The sequence below is a fragment of the Asterias rubens genome, chromosome 8, assembly GCF_902459465.1.
Source record: "Asterias rubens chromosome 8, eAstRub1.3, whole genome shotgun sequence".
NCBI classification, from domain to species: Eukaryota; Metazoa; Echinodermata; class Asteroidea; order Forcipulatida; family Asteriidae; genus Asterias; species Asterias rubens.
The window spans coordinates 20,877,259-20,901,954 of NC_047069.1; the positions used below are offsets into that span (position 1 = coordinate 20,877,259).

The 24,696-nt window shown below is 38.8% G+C and overlaps 1 protein-coding gene across 5 annotated transcripts in view; it reads right to left on the reverse strand.

Annotated features, from left to right (window-relative positions):
* LOC117293930 (F-actin-monooxygenase MICAL3-like) overlaps nucleotides 1-24,696 on the reverse strand; it is a 49,573-nt gene that overhangs the window by 12,983 nt on the left and 11,894 nt on the right. For 4 of the 5 annotated variants that reach the window (XM_033776421.1, XM_033776417.1, XM_033776418.1 and 1 more), the window contains exons 2-8: nucleotides 22,342-22,902; nucleotides 15,818-16,004; nucleotides 10,133-10,277; nucleotides 8,779-8,949; nucleotides 5,786-5,830; nucleotides 2,046-2,145; nucleotides 370-506 (exon numbers count right to left, since the gene is read on the reverse strand). In XM_033776421.1, coding sequence (XP_033632312.1) covers nucleotides 370-506; nucleotides 2,046-2,145; nucleotides 5,786-5,830; nucleotides 8,779-8,949; nucleotides 10,133-10,277; nucleotides 15,818-16,004; nucleotides 22,342-22,465 — 909 coding nt within the window. In that variant the 5' untranslated portion in view covers nucleotides 22,466-22,902. The remainder of the gene's footprint in view (nucleotides 1-369; nucleotides 507-2,045; nucleotides 2,146-5,785; nucleotides 5,831-8,778; nucleotides 8,950-10,132; nucleotides 10,278-15,817; nucleotides 16,005-22,341; nucleotides 22,903-24,696) is intronic. The other variant, XM_033776419.1, reaches the window with a different exon arrangement.

Genomic DNA, 24,696 nt, shown 5'->3' on the forward strand with positions numbered 1-24,696 from the left:
TCACACTTGGAGTTGCAAAATCTAAAAGTATATATTGTCTCCTTATTGATAATGTATGCTGTCGTATATTGAATACACTTCAAGTCCCTGCACCTTCCAAATACCTTGGAAAGATATTTCTTGTAAAATTCTCAGTACATGTTTACTTTATCAGCTAATTTTTTTTCTCAAACCCAATTTACTCGTACAGTCATGTTTAGCATATGCTCTCTTTGATCTTGAGTTATATACCCTACAATTGTTAACAATTGCAATAACTTTTTTTAAATAAAATAAAACACCTTAATTGTTTTAGTTATTCATATTTTTTTCTTCAGAACTTTGTTTTCAAGCTCTTGACGTTATTTAGAACTATTATTGATGACCTACATTTCCAGCTCTTGTTGTTGCTCTTCTTGCCCTTGGTGCGATTGAGATCCGATGTTTGGCTGCTGTATTTTCAAGGAGTTTGGTGCTGCTCAGAGAGTCAAAGTCAAACTCTGCTGTATTATCTGAGGGAACAACCCCTGATAAGACAAAAATACACAAAAACATGCCCTAAGTAAAGGGATGTATGTATCACTCACAGTAAGGGACTAGCTTCAAAGACAGGCCATTCAACTGTATGGTGTTTGTACAATGTATGGTGGTAGATGAGATGGACAACCTTTTTCCGCTATTTTAAAATCTCAATCATTTCAAACTCTGTCTGTGGATCAGCCCTGTTAAAACACAGTTCAAATGCCAACCTAGGCTTTACAAGTCTGGTGAACAAGGACATGCTAACATCCATGCCAATGCATGACTGTTTCAGGTTTCTAAATTTTGTACGCAAACATGTAAGACATACACAGTTTATTGTTACATATTTGCAAAAGGTTAGGGCTCAAAAGGTATATTTGACCACAGCCAAGAGGTTTTAGTGTTACCACCAGTAAACTTATGACCAGACAGGTCCGATGGTCTTGTCTTTTTCAATTAAATAATTAATACATCACTGTGTAATATTTTTAATGATGCTCAATTGTTGATTCTGATAAATACCTTTCAATTCTGTCGAGTATTAAATAAATTGTGACTGAATTTCAACAATGTAAGAACATCATTGTGTTAACTTGAAGGCACTGGACACTATTGTTAATTACTCAAACTAATTGTTAGCATACTCGTTGGTAAGGGCAATGGAGAGTTGTTGATAGTATAAAACATTGTGAGAAACGGCTCCCTCTGAAGTACTGTAGTTTTTGAGAAAAAGATAAGTGCTTACTCAAATAATAAAAGACTTCAGGCCTGTGAAGCATTTCATATATCTCTTGAAACTTCGAAGACCAATTGAGCCAAATGTTTAACAGAATTGTTATTTTATGCATATATACTGGCATACACCAAGTGAGAATACTAGTCTTTCACTATACAAAGCGTGTCCAGTGCCTTTAATGTCATTGATTGCAGTAAAACTCATTGGAACATGTTGTGTGTTGCCCCCCCCCCCCCACCCCGAAACATACCACACCAGTTTAATTAAAAATGGACAAGGAATTGACTAGTCCGTTTGATGAAGCTTTTTAGCAAATAAAGACCACTGAATGCTAGCAAGTGATTTCACAACACAAAATAGAGACGGGTGTACGCCCTCTATTGGTGAAACTCATTCATTCGTTTAATTGATGATGGCCCTCCAAACATGTTAGTCCTCCATTGCTGTACGCAGAAATATTGCATACAAAATGTTATGAATGGCTCAACAACCATGCAGAGCTAGTTATCTACCCATGCTCTGTAAGGGTATTATATGACCTAATTTATAACTAGTATAGATCAAAAGCATGTAGATCGTTCCATACAGTCATTTTAAGATGACCTTAAAACATTTAGTGTGCCTGCTACTTTCCCAAAATTTAGACATCATGATTTAATTGCGAAGGGTGTATTTAAAGATATGCAGGAACAATAACAGGAGTCTTTGGGGGGGGGGGGGGGGTGTTAAGGGAACGACAGGCATGGGAGAGCGGTTAGGGCGAGTAGGGAGCAAGGGTTAGGGATGAGAGTGTAAAGATCTTGCTTACCTTGCGTAGCTGGAGTGATCTGGACTTTAGTCTTGTTCTTGTCCTCCTCCTGCTGGACCTCACTTTTCCTTTCTTCATAGGTAGCTGCTGAGAAACTCTTCTGCAATGGACAGTCATGAGGACATAAAAGAGGACATATTAACTCTTCTTCTGGCTCCTTAAATATATCTTCCTCAAAATACCAAACAGAATCAGCTGTTGGAAGATTGCCGTTCATTGTTTTGTTTATCCCTCGCTCTGGTCTGAATATATAAAGCTGGCTCACGATTTGATTAGAAGCGTCATTCCCGAGGGACAGACATTACAAACAGCTGTTTACAAGTATTTTCCACTATTTTAACAGTAACACATGGTTTGATCTGTTAGTAGTAGTTGTACAAGTCTAGGCAGGAGTCCATGTATTACAATACAGGGAAAGCTAGATGAAGTAGAGGTTGCCTCAGCGTGTAGTCTACCTACCCTTCATGTTTCAGCCTTTTCCGCTGCGGCTGTAGAAAGTCAGCATGACTCACTACCATGTTAGACTGAGACTGTTTCCTGCCAATTAAACCCCAACGCTGCAGTATTTAAAAGGAGGAGGAGAAACCCCCACCAAACTCACTGGAACTTCTTAATTACTAGTGTACAAGATTTAACCCTGGACCAGTTTGCAACATAGAAACATGAAGAGGTGATAGGAAGGTCATGATTGTATACGCAGTTCATTGCGTCATTTCCAATAATCGAAGTTCACTCATCAATGACAGATTAGGTTAATAATGAGCAAACCATCATCTCAACATCCTCTATGCTATTTCTGGACATCAACTACAGTCATTTACCTCACAAAACCCAAAATATGATGTCACCACCTTAGAGGATGTAACAGTATTGGTTAAATATTATAAACTCATGACTGGTTGTATACTGCCCTCTTTCAGCTATTTACTTTACAATCTAGCTCAGCAACGAACCTGCTGTATGATGCACCAACCTGATCTGGAAACTAATGTGAGGCAGGAATGACAAAATAGTCTGGTCACTATTAAGAAGGATGAGAATCAAGAGATATTGTTTCCTTGTTTCTCTGTGGTCTTGATGAACTGGCAGTATAGAAAAATTTGTATATGTATTTTATGTATTTCTACTGATGCAAAATGGTTACAAGAGATGGTGTATTTTTGGTTTGCGGTAACACCAAGTGTTTATCTATTTTGCGGTAACACCAAGTGTTTATCTACTTTGCGGTAACACCAAGTGTTTATCTACTTTGCGGTAACACCAAGTGTTTATCTACTTTGCGGTAACACCAAGTGTTTATCTACTTTGCGGTAACACCAAGTGTTTATCTACTTTGCGGTAACACCAAGTGTTTATCTAATTTGCGGTAACACCAAGTGTTTATCTACTTTGCGGTAACACCAAGTGTTTATCTACTTTGCGGTAACACCAAGTGTTTATCTACTTTGCGGTAACACCAAGTGTTTATCTACTTTGCGGTAACACCAAGTGTTTATCTACTGTGCGGTAACACCAAGTGTTTATCTACTTTGCGGTATCACCAAGTGTTTATCTACTTTGCGGTAACACCAAGTGTTTATCTACTTTGCGGTAACACCAAGTGTTTATCTACTTTGCGGTAACACCAAGTGTTTATCTACTTGCTAGATAGATTATTTTCTCCTCAGAACTTTTCTTGTGATATATTCTACTACCACACAGTTGATTTTTAGAATTTGGAAAGCTTATCTACTACTGTCCTGCTTCTTAACAATCTTGTCCGAAGGTAGGAAATTGGCTGGGACTATTACTTTCGCTTAGTGGATCGAGGGGGACTTCTTGTTATTAATATCACTACTGCGGAGTGAGTTGTTAATTGTTATTAATAAGACATGCTGGCAGCACGTCAACGGTATTTCTTTGCAAGTGTTTGTTATACAAATTGTTTTGTTATACAAAACCATGGGTGGCTGACCCCAGAAGGAAGTGAACCCACACAATCCTGTTCACTTCAATCAAATACAGCCGATTCATGTCGCTGAAGTTTCATATTGACCTTGTGTTGGCCCAATTCCAAAGTGCTGCTTAACAAATGCTAAGTTTGAACATCCCTTGAACCACATGGAGGCCACGGGCTCTGATGCATTGGCCTCGTGGCGACCCTTTATAAGGTTCCAATAGACTTTCAGATATCCAAGACTTCCCTACATGTTTGTAATTCCAGGTCTGAATTAACCCAATCATCATGTAAATGTGTTAAACGTACAAACTTGCTAAGCCTGGTTAAAGTTTGCTTAGCATAAAGAGCTTGAAGTTTGGTTACATTATTGTGAAAAGGAAGAAAAACAAATGATTCCTACAAATCCCTACCATGCTTAACATGCTTAATACAACAATTTATGTAACAGATTTAGGCTAAGGCAGTTTCTTTATAAACGTTCCATTCTGTAAATCAAAAGTTTGTTTGAAATTAATGTTAGCTTCCAGGAAGCGCAAATGATATTAACATTATGAAACATTAACCAGCCTCAACCCTATGCAAAGTTCAACTATCTGTTTTGTTTGATTCTGTTGGACTAAAGTACATGTATATTAATTAAAAATGCTTTACTTGGTTTAAGACATACCACCATAATCAAGGTCCAACAGGTTACAGTGGGGAAGGATCCTAGTCAAGTATAACAACTCAGCCTATCTTTTCTGACTTAAAACAAAGTCCAAAACTAACCCAATACCCGGACCTTTTGATTATGCTTGCATGTCTGATTCACTTCAGTCTACTGAACAGTCCAACACAATCAGTAACAACAGCTAGTTTGGATTTGGATTGGTTTGGGGTGGGGGGGGGGGGTTAATAGAATACTACCATGACTACTGGCAAGACGACAGTGTACATAATGTGTCTTGCACACCAGTCATAATGTTGCAATAGCCTATTATGCACATCATTTTATAAAAGGTTCCTGTGTTTTCAAAAATTAGAACGGTAGACAAATTGTATAGACATCTTCGTCTTTCTACACACTGGTAGAAGCCACATTTCAAGCTAAATTGTCCACTTGTCAACAGATATGAACAAAGTCGTATCAGTGTCGATCTTTGTAGAGATTGACCTTTTATATCCGGAAAACTGTGTGTTAATGCAAGGATGTTATATTAAAAAAGCAAAAAACACAACCTCAAATGACAACTGTTAAAGGAACACGTTGCCTTGGATCGGACGAGTTGGTCTATAAAAAGCATTTGTAACCGTTTGTTATAAAAAGCAATAGTTAGAAATATGTTTTAAAAGTAGAATACAATGATCCACACAAATTTGCCTCGAAATTGCGTGATTTTCCTTGTACTTTGCGAACTAACACGGTCAGCCATTTATGGGAGTCAAAAATGTGACTCCCATAAAAGGCCGACCGTGTTAGTCAACGAGATAAAAGGACAACTGCGCAATTTCGAGGCATGTTCTCATATGCATTTTATAACAAACGGTTTCAAAGACCAACTCGACCGGACCAAGGCAACATGTTCCTTTAATAATTGACTATTAACCCAATACATGTCAGCACTGCACCACCAATACCTTGCAAAGGCCGTTTGTGACACCAGAGTGAAAGAAACCCCACACCATGTTATCAAAAAAAGGTGAAGAAAATATCACAGCAAAAAAACTTCTTATAAATTGCAATAAATCCTGCTCAACGTTAGTGAAATGATGTAACAGTTAAATATGTCCCACAGAACACCGTTTAAAAATGTTGCTTTACCCATCTCTTTGTACTGCTGGGATGTTTTCTAGAACGTGCCGAGAGCTAAAAATAAATACAAATAAACATGCAACACAAATATCCAGTAAATGAGATGTGTGGTACAAAGTACATGTGCATGTAATATCACCTGCAAAGTGACTAAGCGGTCCAATGAACAAGATTATACTGTAGTTTTTCAGTGACTAGCAAGCATGACTTAAAATTTGAAACCATGTTTAAACAGTCTGTGCACGATTTGGGCATAAAAATGTGTATTGAAATGAACTGAACCAAAAGACGAAGTGCACTACAATAGACTTGATTTGTTGATGTTATCCCAACACCATCTTAGATGCAAAATGATCACGAAACAATAGAAACAAGAGTCTAAGTTTGCGCAGCGACTTCATATGCTAAAGAGCAACCTCCGTTTGACTTCTAAATAAAGGCTCCCCACTGTAGCAACATCTTTCGGCTCTGGATTAGGTTCCATCCATCTGTTAAAGATGGCACATACCTCCAACAATGGAGACAAATTAAATTCTAAAGCCAAAGCCAAAGTCTTTAGGTCTGAGTGTCTGTTGAACACCCTGCCAGACCTGCTGTTCATCAAGTATTGTAACGAGGTCAATGAGTACTTTGATCTCTTTATTTTTAGTTTTAATGTACAGTAGGTTAAGAAACCCAGTTTTTAGATCCTGAATAATGAATATGGGTTTAACTGTTAAGCCCAATTCATACTTCCTGCAAATGTGAATGCGATACGAATTGTGGATCACTAATTCGCAACAAATAATTTGCAGCAGTTGAACTGTGCTCAACTTTTGCCAACACTTGCAGCAAGAAAAGGAGTTGTGACGTCTAATTCACGTCAAATTCCCTTCGCTCTCGCATTCACAGGAAGTATGAACTGGGCTTAAGTCTTACTGGCGGCCAAGCTCGTTTCCCATTCACAATATTTTCCCCGGCTGTAGTCTAAGTATAGGTATGACCTTAGAGTTCAAAGTCATTATTGTTAATTAACAGGTGGATACATGTGACTTCCATTCTTAAAGTAGACTCATTACTCACTCATCGACTTAAAGGTGCACTATTCATGAGAGGTCAAAAACTTTATTACTATGGAAAATAAGGTGGTTTGCTGTTTCCTTTTTGAATCAACAAACAAAAGCACCTCTCAACATTTGCACAATGGATAAAATAACAAAAATGCTTCCCCAGATATTGGTTCACACAAGGCTGGCAAGAAATACATGATGATGGAAACATAAAGCACAAATTGACGTCCATGAAGCAAGTAGAAAGGTCTAGTGTCATGGCATGGTTTAGCCCCAGGTTACTGTGTGCAACCCACTGAATTCTCCACCCCTCTAGAGCAGGGGAAATGTCAGGGCAAGACCCAGGTTACTGTGTGCTACCCACCGAATTCTCCGCCCCTCTAGAGCAGGGGAAATGTCAGGGCAAGACCCAGGTTACTGTGTGCTACCCACTGAATTCTCTGCCCCTCTAGAGCAGGGGAAATGTCAGGGCAAGCCCCAGGTTACTGTGTGCTACCCACCGAATTCTCCGCCCCTCTAGAGCAGGGGAAATGTCAGGGCAAGCCCCAGGTTACTGTGTGCAACCCACTGAATTCTCCGCCCCTCTAGAGCAGGGGAAATGTCAGGGCAAGCCCCAGTTTACTGTGTGCTACCCACTGAATTCTCCACCCCTCTAGAGCAGGGGAAATGTCAGGGCAAGCCCCAGGTTACTGTGTGCAACCCACTGAATTCTCCGCCCCTCTACAGCAGGGGAAATGTCAGGGCAAGCCCCAGGTTACTGCGTGTGCTACCCACTGAATTCTCCGCCCCTCTAGAGCAGGGGAAATGTCAGGGCAAGCCCCAGGTTACTGTGTGCTACCCACCGAATTCTCCGCCCCTCTAGAGCAGGGGAAATGTCAGGGCAAGCCCCAGGTTACTGTGTGCAACCCACTGAATTCTCCGCCCCTCTAGAGCAGGGGAAATGTCAGGGAAAGTCCCAGGTTACTGTGTGCAACCCACTGAATTCTCCACCCCTCTAGAGCAGGGGAAATGTCAGGGCAAGTCCCAGGTTACTGTGTGCAACCCACTGAATTCTCCACCCCTCTAGAGCAGGGGAAATGTCAGGGCAAGCCCCAGGTTACTGTGTGCAACCCACTGAATTCTCCACCCCTCTAGAGCAGGGGAAATGTCAGGTCAAAACTGAGCAGTACATAAGTAGTGCCAAGATATGGTTGAAAAGTTGTAAACTTTTGCTGCAAATTCACACAAATATCCTTTTTTTATGAATAGCCAAGGATATATGTAATGCGTTTGTGGTACAATAAGGTAAATATTAAGTAGGATTTTAAAGGAACACGTTGCCTTGGATCGGACGAGTTGGTCTATAAAAAGCGTTCGTAACCTTTAAAAAAAAAAAAATGCATATAAAAATGGTTGGAAAGATGGTTTAAAAGTAGAATACAATGATCCACAAAAATTGTACTCGAAATTGCATGGTTTTCCTTTTACTGTGCGAACTAACACGATCCACCCATCGACGAGGTTAAAAGGAAAACCGAGCAATTTCGAGGCATGTTTGTGTGGATCATTAATTCTACTTTTACATCATCTTTCTACACCCCATGCATTTTATAACAAACGGTTACAAACACTTTTCAAAGACCAACTCGACCAATCCAAGGCAACGTGTTCCTTTAAACTTTGCATGGTGGAAATACGATATGGAAAGGGATTGTGGTAACACCATGTAAATGAGTTGGGGTGCTTCTGCAAAGAACCAATGGTTTCAACTCAACATTTCGATCAGTATGCTCTGATCGTCCTCTGGAGAAAAAAACCCAGAAAAAAACAAAAACGATCAGTGCATACTGATCGAAACGCCGAGATAAAACCAACGGTTCTTTGCAGAACTACCCCAACTCATTTAATGGTAGTCATTATATGGTGTTACTGCAAACCCTTTCCATAAAGTAAATATATTAGGAATGAACCAACCTCATCTTTGCTGATTCCGCCACTCTGTCTCTTTTTGCTGTCCCTAGAGGCAGGTTTAGGCTCTGGTGGTTTGGGTTCTGGTGTCTTTTGAGTAGAGCCCCGTTTGACAGCCTTTGGTGGAACATCCTCTGGACCACCTGACCGTCGTTTAAGTTTGTCATTCAGCTCGCTCTGTGTTAATAGGTGGTTGAAGGAAACTTAGCTTGACATACGTCATTTAACACTTTCTCAATGCACAATTTAGATCATTTTATTCTCAGTGCTGAGAAATCTTCGTGGCTTATTAGGGAAACAAAGGAACCTGAAGTAAAGAAATTTGATGTAAGCCTCCCTAAAAGTTTCCTATTACCCCGCCCCAAAACAACACCTCTTTTGGTTTTTGTCAAAGTTGGCAAAGGAATCTTAAACCAATCAACAAATGAAAACACCATCCAGTCTACCCGCAGGTCACTAATTTCCTTTGTGATTTATCTGCAGAGTATGCATCAGTTTTCATGCGTGACCTCTGTGTGAATATTAGTTAGTCAAAAGGGCTTCTGGAACTCGGTCATTTTCAGCCCACAATAATGTACCAGTAAATTGAAACGAAGAGCATATCTGTCGTTATGTATAAAAAAAATCGGTGCAACTCAAATTTTAAAAAGAGAAATTTGTACGTAAAAAAAGGCTTCAAAAACAATGAAAACCCCTCACAAAAACACGGCAAATTTTCCCGTTATGAATGTCGGCAACAGTCCCCAATTAATATATGGATAGATTGTTTCATATTCTACCTGGAAATGTTTAAAGTGAGACCAGATCGTACCTAGTCCAGCCAGGATACAGCGATTTCCACCGTTAATCCAAAACTCCCATTACGAAAAAATCAACTGGTTTTCCTGCACGTGTGATTGGCTGACGATGACATCATTCACGAATATGGCAGCAAGCCTTTTTCGTTGGTATGGTAAAAGTGCCTGTCTAAACTATGAGCTGAATTAGGATCAGCTCATTCATCCCATGGTATAGACAGGCTCTTTTGTTATTGACTAACGCTGCCTTTGAGGTCGGGGCACCATACCAACGAAAAACACCATGCTGCCATATTAGTCGATGATGTCATCGTCAGCCGATCACCGTGCAGGAAAACCATGCTGTTTAATAGTTGATTTTTTTGTAATGGGAGTTTTGGATTAACGGTGGAAATCGCTGTATCACAAAGGAAGCTTATTGTATCGAGTGACCTGCCGGTAGACTGCATCAGCCCATTGTTACAGTTGCCAAAATTCTTTTTGAGGAAAAGGAAACGCTTTTGCCAATCTATCCAACCTATTTCGTCCATGCAGTGGGGGTGGGGGGGGGGAAGCAAACTTACAGTGAATGCATGTGAGATATTCATTTCAGCTGAGGTGCGTACTTCTTCCTTGGTTGGAGCTGGTTTATCTGGACTGAAGACACTATCTTCAGACACACTGATGACCTTAGATAGGGGTACGAGACCTGGTGATGTGGTCAGATTACTACAAACAGAAAAACCATAAAATATAATAATATATTAGATGATTTCATAATTCTAACACTTTTTGACAGACCTCTTGCACATGATGCCATTTTGGAATTTATATTATCCACATTTTTTGTCTGCGCAGAGTTTATTGACCCCCAAATGACTGACAGTGACAGCTCTGATTTATCAGCAAGATGGTTTGAAGGAAGTTAATACACATACTCAATGCCATTACTCAGTAACTCACGCCCTACGATGCCATACTCAATGCACAGGTAACATGTTACCAGTTCATATCGTTACATGAATAATCTCTAAGCACCGAGTGTCTACAAACCAACTGTGTCTTCATATTTCCATCACATCTTCACCTTTCCAAACAATGCAGCCTGGAAAAAAACTATATGTAGATCTACATGTACAATTCTTAAATCTGTGTGTGCAATGTGCATTTATGAACCAGCCTCCTGCTCGAGAAAATATCAAGGTTGTTTTTAAATATACAATAAAAGAAGATCCATACATGTACATGTATGCAAACAAACTGAGGTGTGAACTTTCCATTGTTAGCAGAAAACAGGTGCACATCCTACGCAAACTCAAAAACATAATGTCAGGCTGGCAAAAAGAAAGTTGATAATGGAGAAAGTTGATGGAGATTGAACACACCATTCTGTAAGAACTAAAATGCTCTTATAAATATGGTTTGCGGTGACACCATGTTTACTTGCTAGGTAGATTATGTTTTTATGTTCTTCAGTCTCCCGTCGAAGGCTAGTCGAAATGTTGAGACCAATTAAGAACTCACTCCACCAGAGTGAAGGGAGTGAAGTTTATGACAAGAAGTTCCATCAATCCACCAAAGCTATTAGTAGTAGTCCCGGCCAATTTTCTACTTTTCGCCCAGGTAGTACATGTAGTTAATATGCAGGACGGTTCTTTTTAGATTGAGAAGTCTCCATACTTCTTATAACCTACTCGACGGTAGTAGAATATAAAGAAAGACAAGTTCTCAAAAGAACAAACTCTACTTTGCAAGTAGATACACACATGCATGGTGCTACTGCAAACCGAATAAAGTGATGCCTCACCATGCAATGCCTCAACCCCAATATAATACTTCTCTCCTATAGAGGGTACAATATATGGAGCAAACTGATCAAATAAGAACACTACTTCCATTCAGAACCATTACAGCTCACATGAGGTGTCACTGTAAACCAATACAAACGCTCATCCATGGCAGGATGCAGCATTAGAGTCTAAAATTATCCTAGACCTAAAAGAAGATCAGAACTTACCAACAATCTAGAATCGAAACATTGAAAAGTGAGCCACTACAAACTCTTGAGGAGATCCTTCCGCAGTTACAAAACCAAATCTCTCTCGATATTCCTCAATGACAAATAAAGTATCCAAACCCTAAAAAGATTCACATTGCGATATCCACACGAAGAAACAGTGTTCAAAATAATCCCAACAAATTGTTATCATCAGGAAACAATGAGATTAGCATCTTTCAAGTACAGGTACATGTAACTAAAAGCTGTGTTGTGAATACATACTATGTATTATTTGCTTCCAGATTATAAAGACTCGACAACTGCTAGTGACAACAACAAACATTTCTTACTGTACACTAGGTAAAAAACATCTGAAGTAGGTCTACTGGGAAAAAGGAAAAAAACCTTTTTAATTAGCAATGTTGGTTAAGGACAAAGTCCACCTTGATGCCTCTTTCATATGGAGACAGTGGTGTCACCTCTTAACCCTACATAACCTGGATTGTACACATTGACATGTTTATCAATTGCCAAAGACAAATAAAAGTGTCTGTCTTTTTAAAATCGCTTAAAGAAAAGATCATAACTAGTTACATTAATTGCAGCTATCATCTCTGTCATGTTTCCTGTATGTAGATGATGCAAGAACAATAACGAGACTGAATTTCATTAAAAACAAAGGCCCAGGCTATGCAAGGGTAGCATTGGTTGGTGTTATTTAATGACAGTGGCGTAACCAGAGGGGGGCAGGGGGGGGGGGGCCGGCACCCCCCCGCTCAGAACCCTTGCCCCCCCCCCTCTTGCCCCCCATATGAAATCAGAAAAAAGTATATTCTTATAGGCCTAATATAAAATGCTGCCGTAAAAAGGAAAACTTTTATTCATATCAGATGTATGTGGACTATAACATGAAAAATGCATGGAAATGCGCGCGCTATCATATTGGCGGTAAATGTTTGTTGTGGTTTTGCGGTTACAGAGAGTGCAGGATGAGACAAAGTTCTGTTAAATACGTGGTGGTCTGAAAGCAGACCAATAGCTCCGTTAACATAACTTAGTCAGATCATGGAGGTAGAAGTTTCTACCTCCATGGTCAGATGCACTATAGAGAAATTTACTACAGCAAAATGGCCAGCGAAAAAGGTTGCTTACACCATTTCTTCTCCTTTGAAGCAAGAGGTGCAATTGAGAGTTAGGCCTATTTTAAATATCCATTTCATAACTAAAATGTGATTAATAAACGCCCACAATTTCAACCCCTTATTTCTTCTTTTTTTGATGGCTTACACTTGTTACAATAAGATCGGGTAAAAAAAAGAAACATGTTTAGTGTCTGGGTTTCTCAAAAAGGGGAAGGAGGAGGGGCTTTTTATTTTTTATTTCAAGATGGCCGCCATGAATGTCAAATATCCATTGTTTTTTCTGCTGCTGATTACACAAAACATTAATGAAACAGTTTGGTCAAGGCATTCAGACAAGACATTCAGATTTTTTTTGTTTTTGCTGAGATCATTTAAAATAACTCTTTTTAAAAAAAAAAAAAAAAAAAAAAAATGTGCATAAAAAAAAGGAGGTGTCCTGTAAAAAGGAAGCGGGCGGGGACGCTAAACATTTCTATTTTTCTATTTTACTTGGCCTAATATTATCATGTTTTGGGTATTTACACACCCACAGAGCCTATTTGAGAATACCATGTACAACTCTAAATTGGTACTTGGTGATCACAGTTGGTAATTTAATCCTTTTATACAGTCGAAAAGTTTTATCTTATACAAAATGACAAGTTCTCTTTAGATTTTGTTGTTTTCGCAATCCTGTTACCTGCTGACTATGTATGTAGACTGTTTTAGAACTGCATTGGTGTGTATCAACTATATATCAGTTAACATATTTAAAAATAATCTTGCACTTCTTTGGCCCCCACCCCCCCCCCCCCCAAATTTAATCTTTGCCCCCACTTGCCCCACCAAATGAAAATGTCTAGTTACGCCGCTGTTTAAAATGAATATTAGACCATATTCGAACTAGTGGCTTTGCAGAGGCTTTTGCAAGATCAATAATAATAAAAACAACAAATGGATGATAAACTGCCATACAATATATTCCTGACCGAAAACCTGACCGGATACAGAAAAGGAAGAAATAATCATATGAGCATTATGATAAAAAAACATAATATCCTATAGAACCATGCATTCAGGTAAAGACCGAACAGCCAATCCACAAGTGAGCAGGGGTTGCCCTTAACTTTTTTTTCAACTGGCCAGCAGGACCAGCTGGCTTGATTTTTTAATAATTTTTTTATACTAATAGCATACTGTTGTATACCAACTGCTTGATTTCCGATCGTCGCTATTTCAAAATTCAACATGAATTGCAACGTCAACTTGACTGCACTGGAAGTTATACTTTATTTATGTGTACCAAGTTATTGTGTTCGTAAGGGGCTCATTAAGTTGAGAGTATTTTTTCTTTAAAAATGTAAAAACAATAATGTTATTAAAATTAATTTAAAAACAGGTCAAATTATTTGTCAGAGCAAATTGGAAAATTTAATATGATCTTTATTTAGGTAGTTTTTTAAGTCCACGGTTTATTGTAAGCACTCGACACCGAAGTATTCCTAAGTAAGAAGAACTTTTTTATGAAAAAAAACAGAAAAAGTTTTTACTAAACAAAAATCCACTTTAAAACCGACTGTTAAAATATCATTAACTTTTAATGTATTGGGGAGGGTTACGTGCGACCGCTCAAGTTATTTTTTTATGTATAAGCATAACATACATTGCATATTATTGTAGTTTTAATAAGTATTCATAAACATTACATCGTACCGAAGTTCCCAAAATCTTCCCACTTTCGTCCAGAAAAACACCCAACAAAAAATAGACATCAAAATAGTTGCAAATGCAACATCCATGAAGAAACACATGTGTTTTACGGTATTTTTTTCATTTATGTGTATGGAAAGGTCGGTGCCGGCGTCTGTTTTGTGAACAATCTTTTCATTTAAAAAACGTTTTTAAAAGCAGCAAAAACAACTGCGCCTTAACACATGATTGCATTCTAGAACCCAAGTCTTTCTTGAAATCAACCCGCAAAAAAACCCAAACAACCGCGCATTATATGTGACCAATAAAACCATGGATTGGAACAATAAACTAGATCGCCCACCAATCGCCCGGCAAAAAAAAAACAAGCCCCAACTAACAACAAAATTACGCAAAATCAGGACGGAAGAACCTTACTAAACACAATTAAATACTACTTTTTGCTCATCAAGAATATCCTAACTTGGTCATTTTTGTTGAATGAAGCCTCACCGTCTCGCACGTTTTTCGTAAACACGCTAGACTCTTATTCCCACACGGACATCTGCTCCGTTGACGACGACAATGCTGCTGACAGAATGTGTTTTGCTTTGTGGTCTTCTGTCAAGGCGATTGAAGCTAGTTTTGTAAGCTATCGCGTACTTTCAACAATAGAGGGCGTCTATTCTCACGCTATCGAATATTCTGAAACGCCCTCTAGCGTTCAATATTTCTTACACTTTTGCCACACGTGAACTAATACGAAGACTACAAGCCTTTGCGTTGCATGATGGGATTTTGCGCCGTGTATGCAGCGTGATCGTCGGAAGTCTGCCGGCGTTCAGCGGCACTTCAAGTGATTTTTTTACGCTTTATCCAAACCTTGAGTGAATGTCTTACGTTTTACTCGAGCCTGAAAATAGTAAAATAAATAGTCATAGTTCTGTAGTACCGCTGTCGATATTTTTGACTGGTCAGCCGGACCAGTTGGCAAGGTGTTTCAGCTGGTCCGCCGCGATTTCTACTGGAATTTGGCCAACGGACCTGCGTTAAGGTCTAACGCTGGTGAGGCTCCGGTCTGTGGAAAGATACATTGGACCACTAAAGCCAACCATGATTACCAAAAGTACCCCCTGCAAGATTACTCTTCTAACTTTCTACCGTTCTACCCACCACAGAGGTGAAAGGTAAATGGGAAGATATCACCGTTGCAAGGCCAAATTACCCAAAGTACGCTGAGCTTTTTAACCTTTCAATGTTACTCTAGAAGGGAAAATACCCCTATAAAGTCAACCCGGATTACCAAAAGTACCACTTGCAAGATTACTCTTCCAACTTTCTACCGTTCTACCCACCACAGAGGTGAAAGGTAAATGGGAAGATATCACCGTTGCAAGGCCAAATTACCCAAAGTACGCTGAGCTTTTTAACCTTTCAATGTTACTCAAGTAAAGTCTTACCCTTCTGCACCCTCTTCATCAGTTTCAACCTGATGAAGTTCCCCTACTGACTTTGATTTAGCCCCAAGGCTATCCTCCGTCTCTCCTTCCTCCTTTTCAAGTCGTTTCTTCTTAAAGAAGTTGCGTAGTGACTTCCAAGGCTTGAACTTCTTCTTCTTAGCACTGCCTTGGTCTTCTAATTGAGAGCCTGGAAAAATAGAAATCGGAACAAGAATAATTAGCATTTATAACAGGATTTGAACTGGCCTCTTGCTACTCAGAGGTCTCATGTTTTAAACATCTGCTCTTTGAATGTGCAGGGGGGGGGGGAGTAGTACATGTAGGTTCAAGTCCATAGAGATATTCCAGCAGACACGGAAAGCACTATGAGTAAGTTCCTAATCACACATTGAATGAATTTTGATACGCCCATGTTTAATACTTTCAGGTAAAATATAAATAGTTTCAAACAGGAAGGTTGTAAACTTTTAACAAGCCCACTGGGCCGAAAAGAATCACGCTTGGTTAGTTAGCACTCTTGACTAGTAAACAGCCCAGTTTGGCTAAGCATTTCTTGTCTTGATATTAGTCCAAGAAAATTGGCTACTCAAACATCGGTATGTTAAAACCAAAATATTGCATAATGTATAAATATTTGAAAACTTCACAATACATAACATGTAATGCTTCAAATCATATACAGTCAACCTACAGTGTTCACTGCAAAAAGCAATGTGCAAAGAGCAGGCCTGTATACTTTGTATACAACAAGTTCGCACGGGCGCGATGACAAACTTTAATGAGCTACACTACGTCATCCTGTCATTTACATGAACCAATTACAGCACACAACAGCTTAGAAAGTAATGAATTATTCAATAGCGACCATGCAGTGCGCGCGTGTGTGTATGTGTTATGTGTGTGTGGTGGATGGCGTGACCTCCTGCAGTGCAATGCCAATACACGCGCGGCACGGCAACTCTAGTCATTAGATTGCAGTCACTCAACTTCACCTTCCAACCGGTTTATGAATATTGCATAGGTACCATACAGTAAAAGTATGTAAATTTCATTGAAACTTCGTATGAATATTCATTAGGGTTCATATCAATCAACTGTGCAGTTACTATTGATGAACAGGGTTAATGAATGGCATTAGACCGCCCACTGGAGAAGCGATGTGGGTGGAGTTTTAGCCACCGTGAAACATGTAAGAAGTGAATGTTGTAGCTTTTGAAGCGCTGATGTGCAAAAGTCGTCGTTTTGAACTCAACTGGTACGTGTGTAAAATATTTCTGAAAACAACCTTTGTTTGTACAGCAAGTACAGTTTGTACAGCAAGTACACAGAATGAAGATTGATGTAAATCAGTTACTTTGTTCAATACGAGTTTCTTTTGGGAGCTTTGGTTTCATATAAATAGGGTATGTGCATTTTGGCTATACTTTTCTGTGTGTGTACTGCAGCGTGTTTTTCAACGCACATGATTTGTATGAGAGATGTCCGTTTACTTGTTGTAATGTTTTGGAAGAGCAAGGGCACCAAGGCATTTCCTCCTTGGTAAAGGCACCCTATAGAGGAAATTGTAAATTTCTACTGAAGCATTTCAAGGGCACAAAGGCAATCACCTGTGTTGCCTCAGTGAAGTATCAGGCTCGAAAGAGGGTCTGCTTGTAAATAAGAAGTAGGCATCCCTTTTAGACATAAAGTCCCCAATCTCATTTCTGCTTTAAGTGTCTTTGTTTTGCTGTCCTCTTATGACAATGTAAAATCTGTTGTAAATTTGGCCATTCCTAGCAATCTTGATATTTATATCAAAAGAGTCGGTTGTAATGTACTAGCATAGAGTAAGGACAGAGAGCCTCTGTCCTTACTCTATGGTACTAGTTATGTATGGTGATGTTGGAAAGCAAGTTAATGACCTTTTATAAACACTTTAAAGGAAATTTTCATTGCTATCAGGTAAGTAAGCAAAATTCATGGTGTTTTTTTATGACAGAAAATATTGAAGTAGATTTCCATGCTTAGTATTTAAGCATTGAAAGCTTTGGTGACATATGCAGTAATTGCATTAGAAGAAACTATGGGAACGTTCACACGAGTAGCTAACTTTGCTGATAACTTGCTTCAACAGCAAACAATGTTGACCGTGTGAGCGCAAAAGGTAGCTTACTTCGCTGCTAACTGTGAATATTTAGCAGTGAAGTTAGCAGTTAAAAGTTAGCTACTTGTGTGAACATGCCCTATGATTTCCAGAGAAATGATAACAGGTTAATTATATTAATCCATGATTGAACAAACAAAGATATATGTAAACAAACATTTCAAAAATTAAGTCAAAAACATAATTTCCAAATATGTCCATCAGTGCTGTATGTTGTATGCTACATGTATGCACTGGGCTATGCACACTCATAAATAATGATTGTAAACACATCCAAATGGTTGAAGGCTCATCTACAATACAATACAACCATGACAACTATTAGACAGGACAATCAGACACCACAAACACAAATTGTAGGGCCTACCTGTAATTAAACAAATTAAATCTTCCTGCTAAAAACAACTTACACTCTACACGTTCTTATACTGGCTATCCACCTGCTTTTGTAATTCACTGGACACAATAAAGCAAACAATGCATCACCAGCCTAGTCTGAAGACAGATGAAGCACAAGTGAGTGAGGTCACTACCATATAGACACTGAGATGGCATTTATCATTTACATGTACCCCATTCAAAAGGGGGTGTTGTCTCCTTTAACAACTATTCACAATGGCACCCTTTGCCAAACCCATGGAGGTATTACCTGAGCAGGAAACTGGCTCAATTGCTAAGGCTGTGTGTGTCTCTATAGAACCATGTAATCATATTTACTTGGGATTATAGTAGACTAGAGATGAGATTAGAAGCACTGCTTACTCAATGGATGAGTAGTGCATTGTTAAGGCCCTCACATAAGAAAGTTATGTTATGTGGTCTCTAGTACGAGTCCACAACAGAGGACTGGAATCAGCGTTTTTCTTAATCCAGTCCTAGATGAGAGTATGTTATTACTTTGATTTTTTTTAGAAGGTAAGTCTTTGGGGATGGGAAAAACGTATACAGTAGGCCCAATAGCTTTTTAGAAGCCTGATTTTTAATTGAAACTGTTTGTCCTGTTTGTTTTGCTGCCCCCCTCCCTCTTGAAGATTGTTAAAGTACAATGTACATAATGAACCCCCCCCCCAAAAAAAAAAAAAAAAAAACCCAAACCCCCCCCAAAAAAAAAAACAAAAAACAAAACAAACCACAATAATAAACCAAAGTGCCATATAAATAAAGAACATTTCATTTTACACACGTTAAATTAATTTGGTTGCAAAGCAGAGCCATAAAACACAAATGAAAAACATTGACTTAGTTCAACATTCTCCCTGATTTTGAGTCCCACAAAAGATGCGTTTTAACCCTCTATAAAGAAGCAATATCATGTACATGTAGGTAAAAGTCCAACGTAAACTCTACATCTGATCTGAAACTTTGTTTTATTTGTGTACACACCCACCAAAACAAACAAGACAGAGAGAGAGACAGGTGTTGTTATTTTGTTGGCATGATGATTTGTGATGACATAACAGATTGCTTAGCATTATTTAAAGATTGATGATCCATTATTAAAAGTAGCACTTTTTAAGATCAGTCTTGAGCGCTTTGAGTTTTTATTTAAGCACAGACGTAGAATTTCAATTACCAAAGGGCATTGCATCGCCTTTTTTTTTTAAAAGTGTGACAAGTAGAATAATTCACATCTGGGTACTTTGCATTTATTCATACTCACCTTTTTAAATACACCGGTTAGCGCGCCCTCATCGGCCGCAAGACGTCAGAGGGCCACTCTTTCCTTTGACGTCGGAGACTTAACATCACATTATTTTCTCCGTCTTCAATTCAGGTAATTACCATTCTATTTTCCATCCATTCTCCCCTAGATTTCATATAAATTCCTCTTGTATAAATTATTCGTAGAGTTTAGCTTATTTTATGACATGTTTCTTTTTGACAAGAGAACAATTTTCTAGAGTTAATTTACTTAGTTTTGAGTCGGGAAAGAAAACTCCCATAGTAGATGAATTTCTTTTTGATTTGAATTTCCTCAAGTCTCCTCTCTTAGATTTTGTTAATAGTTTTGCATTACTAGAGTTCGGAAGTAATGTCGTACTTGTTTTCTTATTTAATGTTGAAAATATTGCTGACTTTGCGGAGTTATCTTCTTATTTTGGTTCAAATCCAAGATGGCGGACACCATTAAACTTTTGGCGGGAACTTTAATTAGATCATTTAGTTTGCCTTTATTTATGCTTTTCTGTTTGCCATCCATGTCCAATTTTTGGCAAATCGTTTATTATAGATGGTCTTTATCCAAGTTCACAGATTATTTCATTGATTTGTTTATTTCTAAAATACTTAATTTCTAGGCTGGAAAACAGCAACACTCTCGCGTCTTTTAAGGATTTCCTAATTAATTGTAAATAGTATTTGTGACTTGTAAGTTTTATTCTTAATGTTCTATTTAAATTATGTTTATTTAATTAGACTCTTTCCTTTGACGTCGGAGACTTAACATCACATTATTTTCTCCGTCTTCAATTCAGATATAAATAAAAGTCTGGAACAGCGAAGATTGTGTCCCACAGGATCACTTATTTAAGCCGGTCACAAAAGCATGACGTCATATAAAATTGAGGCCATAGGCGCATGTCCGCCACCACTTGCAGTAGATGCGCCTATGGCCTCATTTTGGTTTAGGGCGTACTTATGCTTAAATATTAAGAGAGGCGTAATGTCAAAGGTACATTGTACAGGTAGGTTCTAATTCTGAATATTGACATTGTAGTTTTCTGATGGAGTCCAGTTGGTAAGCCATTGCATCACACTCATGCCTAGGTAGCTGCACGCTGGTTTCAAGGCTAGCTTTTATGTACAATGTGTGCAATTTTACCAAACTTCACTCAGTCTCATTTCAGTGCTCAAAAGCATTTCTTATTATACAGAAACGTTTAAAGGCAGTGGACACTATTGGTAATTGTCTAAGACCAGCCTTCACAGTTGGTGTATCTCAACATTTTATGCATAAAATAACTAACCTGTGAAAATTTGAGCTCAATTGGTCATCGAATTTGCGAGATAATAGCGAAAAAAAAATAACACCCTTGTCACACGAAGTTGTGTGCATTTAGATGGTTGATTTCGAGACCTCAAGTTCTAAACCTGAGGTCTCGAAATCAAATTCGTGGAAAATTACTTCTTTCTCGAAAACTATTGCACTTCAGAGGGAGCCGTTTCTCACAATGTTTTATACCATCAACCTCTCCCAATTACTCGTCACCAAGAAAGGTTTTATGCTAATAATTATTTTGAGTAATTACCAATAGTGTCCACTGCCTTTAATTCCATGAAGACCTTCTTTTGTTAAACAAATATTTTAAAAGCTGATACCAATTATTAACCTTTTCGTGGAGAAAAGCTGAATGCAAGTTCCTAATGGAAGTGTCGTGGCCGAGCGGTTAAGAGCACCGAATTCAAACTCTGGTGTTTCTGATCAGCAGAGTGTGGGTTCAAATCCCCAGCCATGACACTTGTGTCCTTTAAAGCAAGACACTTAACCATTGCTTCGTCCTTCGGATGGGACGTAAAGTTTGTTCTGCCCACAAACAATGTTGCCCATTTTTATTACATTCTTGGTAACCATAGTTTACTTTGTGTTGATAGCACTAAGGATTTGGGTATTTTTTGATGACCAAAAGTTTGAGCTGGAAGTGACACATCAACAAAATAGTCTGCAAAGCTAACCGCATTCTAGGTACATGTATGATCAGCCTCACAATGTCCATGAATCTATAACTCTTAAAATATTATTAATTTTGGTTTTTTACCCATACACCGATGTGTGTTAGCACTGTATACTCAGTACTTTCCCGAGTCCTGTGAAAAAATATCACAGACATGTTACTCGGATGGGATTCGAACCCACGACCCTTGCAATTCTAGAGCAGTGTCTTACCAACTAGACTACCGAGGTTGCCCGGTAGCTATTGAGGTAGTTCGAATCCTATGTTTTGGCAGCGGGTACCGCTTTATTCTATATTTAGCGCATGTAAAACACATTTTGGAAAACTCATCTCTACAATTTAAGTTCTTCTTATTCTCACGCCAGTTTTTACAGTTTGGTTGATATCACTGGTGCAAAACCAAATTCCCAATATAATTGTTACCAATTACTGCAAAGCGTCATTTTCCTGATTGTGGGCAACCAAAACCAGAACCAGTCCTGGGTCAGGTTTTGTACTCCTGAGTACATCTTTGTTAAATTTGCATCGGGATAAAGAATATATTCATTTTGGTTTTACCATAGACGGATGTGTGTTTGCACTGTATACTCAGTACTTTCCCCGAGTTCTGTGAAAAAAAGTCACAGGCATATTGCTTGGCTGGGATTGGAACCCATGACCTTTGCAACTCTAGAGCAGTGTCTCAACAACTTGTAAATAATGTAAATTACCTGCATCTAGTTCATCTTCTTCACTGTCTCTTAATCCATCCTGTGGGTCAATCTCCTGGGGACCTTGGCCATCAACTGTCACATCTCCTGCAACCTCTGGCTGGGTCACTTCAGCAGCAGCCATGTTATATAACAATTCCCAAGAGCCTGAAGCGTTTGGTCTCGGCCAATCGTTATCGTCTTGATCGTGGTCTCGCAGTCTCACCAACTCTGGGTACTCTGGGGTAAATTCATCCGCATCGAGAATAGTCCATTCCGGTTCAATCTCATCCGTTGCCTCGTCTAAGAATGAGTTAGACTTCTCTCGTACCTCTACTTTACAAGTGTCATCTTCCTGGACCTCCTGAGATGAACTGACCAATGGGATGCTTTCTACTTGTTGTGCTTTCTTGGCGACGACGATGTCTTTGTCTCGGTTGACAGCTGGTTGGGTTGGCGTACTGTGATTCACTTGTGGCGCTGGCGGTAGTGGCTTTTTCTTGTTGATCACAGGATCCTGTTGAACATTAGTGGAATGGACCCGTATGTACGTATCATCCTTTACTGCTGAACCTTTTAATCCTGCCAATACAAAAAAAAAAAAAACATTGAGAAAGAATTTCACTTTTTCACTTTCAGGCAAGTGTTTTCTTTGTCTGGGTCAACAACCCAGGACATGATAAGACAACATAAAAACAGTTTTTCCATCAAACTCAAATACTTTCATTTTTAGAGAGTCGTCTTTCAACTAGATAAAATCTTAAGTTCACATCCAGCAACATGAATACAGTGTTCAGTAGCTACTTTCATTTCAGAGAGTCGTCTTTCAACTAGATAAAATCTTAAGTTCACATCCAGCAACATGAATACAGTGTTCAGTAGCTACTTTCATTTCAGAGAGTCGTCTTTCAACTAGATAAAATCTTAAGTTCACATCCAGCAACATGAATACAGTGTTCAGTAGCTACTTTCATTTCAGAGAGTCGTCTTTCAACTAGATAAAATCTTAAGTTCACATCCAGCAACATGAATACAGTGTTCAGTAGCTACTTTCATTTCAGAGAGTCGTCTTTCAACTAGATAAAATCTTAAGTTCACATCCAGCAACATGAATACAGTGTTCAGTAGCTACTTTCATTTCAGAGAGTCGTCTTTCAACTAGATAAAATCTTAAGTTCACATCCAGCAACATGAATACAGTGTTCAGTAGCTACTTTCATTTCAGAGAGTCGTCTTTCAACTAGATAAAATCTTAAGTTCACATCCAGCAACATGAATACAGTGTTCAGTAGCTACTTTCATTTCAGAGAGTCGTCTTTCAACTAGATAAAATCTTAAGTTCACATCCAGCAACATGAATACAGTGTTCAGTAGCTACTTTCATTTCAGAGAGTCGTCTTTCAACTAGATAAAATCTTAAGTTCACATCCAGCAACATGAATACAGTGTTCAGTAGCTACTTTCATTTCAGAGAGTCGTCTTTCAACTAGATAAAATCTTAAGTTCACATCCAGCAACATGAATACAGTGTTCAGTAGCTACTTTCATTTCAGAGAGTCGTCTTTCAACTAGATAAAATCTTAAGTTCACATCCAGCAACATGAATACAGTGTTCAGTAGCTACTTTCATTTCAGAGAGTCGTCTTTCAACTAGATAAAATCTTAAGTTCACATCCAGCAACATGAATACAGTGTTCAGTAGCTACTTTCATTTCAGAGAGTCGTCTTTCAACTAGATAAAATCTTAAGTTCACATCCAGCAACATGAATACAGTGTTCAGTAGCTACTTTCATTTCAGAGAGTCGTCTTTCAACTAGATAAAATCTTAAGTTCACATCCAGCAACATGAATACAGTGTTCAGTAGCTACTTTCATTTCAGAGAGTCGTCTTTCAACTAGATAAAATCTTAAGTTCACATCCAGCAACATGAATACAGTGTTCAGTAGCTACTGTACATTATGACAAGTCAGTCATTGAATCCCTAGAGGAAGTTAGCGCTAACTCTGGGACGGCTGACCGGAAAAGAACCAGCAAACAAAGAAACTTTCAGACCGAATCATCAATCTGATTTGACCTTCCTCCACAGCAGATGGTTGGAAGAGTATCTTAACCCCAGAGGTGCGTTTTGGCGACCCCAACCAGAAACATTGGTCATCGGTTGAGCATTTTCGGGTGTTCGGCTGAGCGCGGTGACGATACTGTTCAGATGCTGTTGAGTCGTTGGGCTTTGGTCGGGGTTACCAAAATGCACTCCTGTTTATCTACATGTAAGAACCAACCATTTTGAAAGAGATTTTATTTACACGGTTGTTACTCGGTGCATACTTCCTAGCCTCATGGAACCTTCAGTTCTTGACTTACTAGAGGGTTGGGT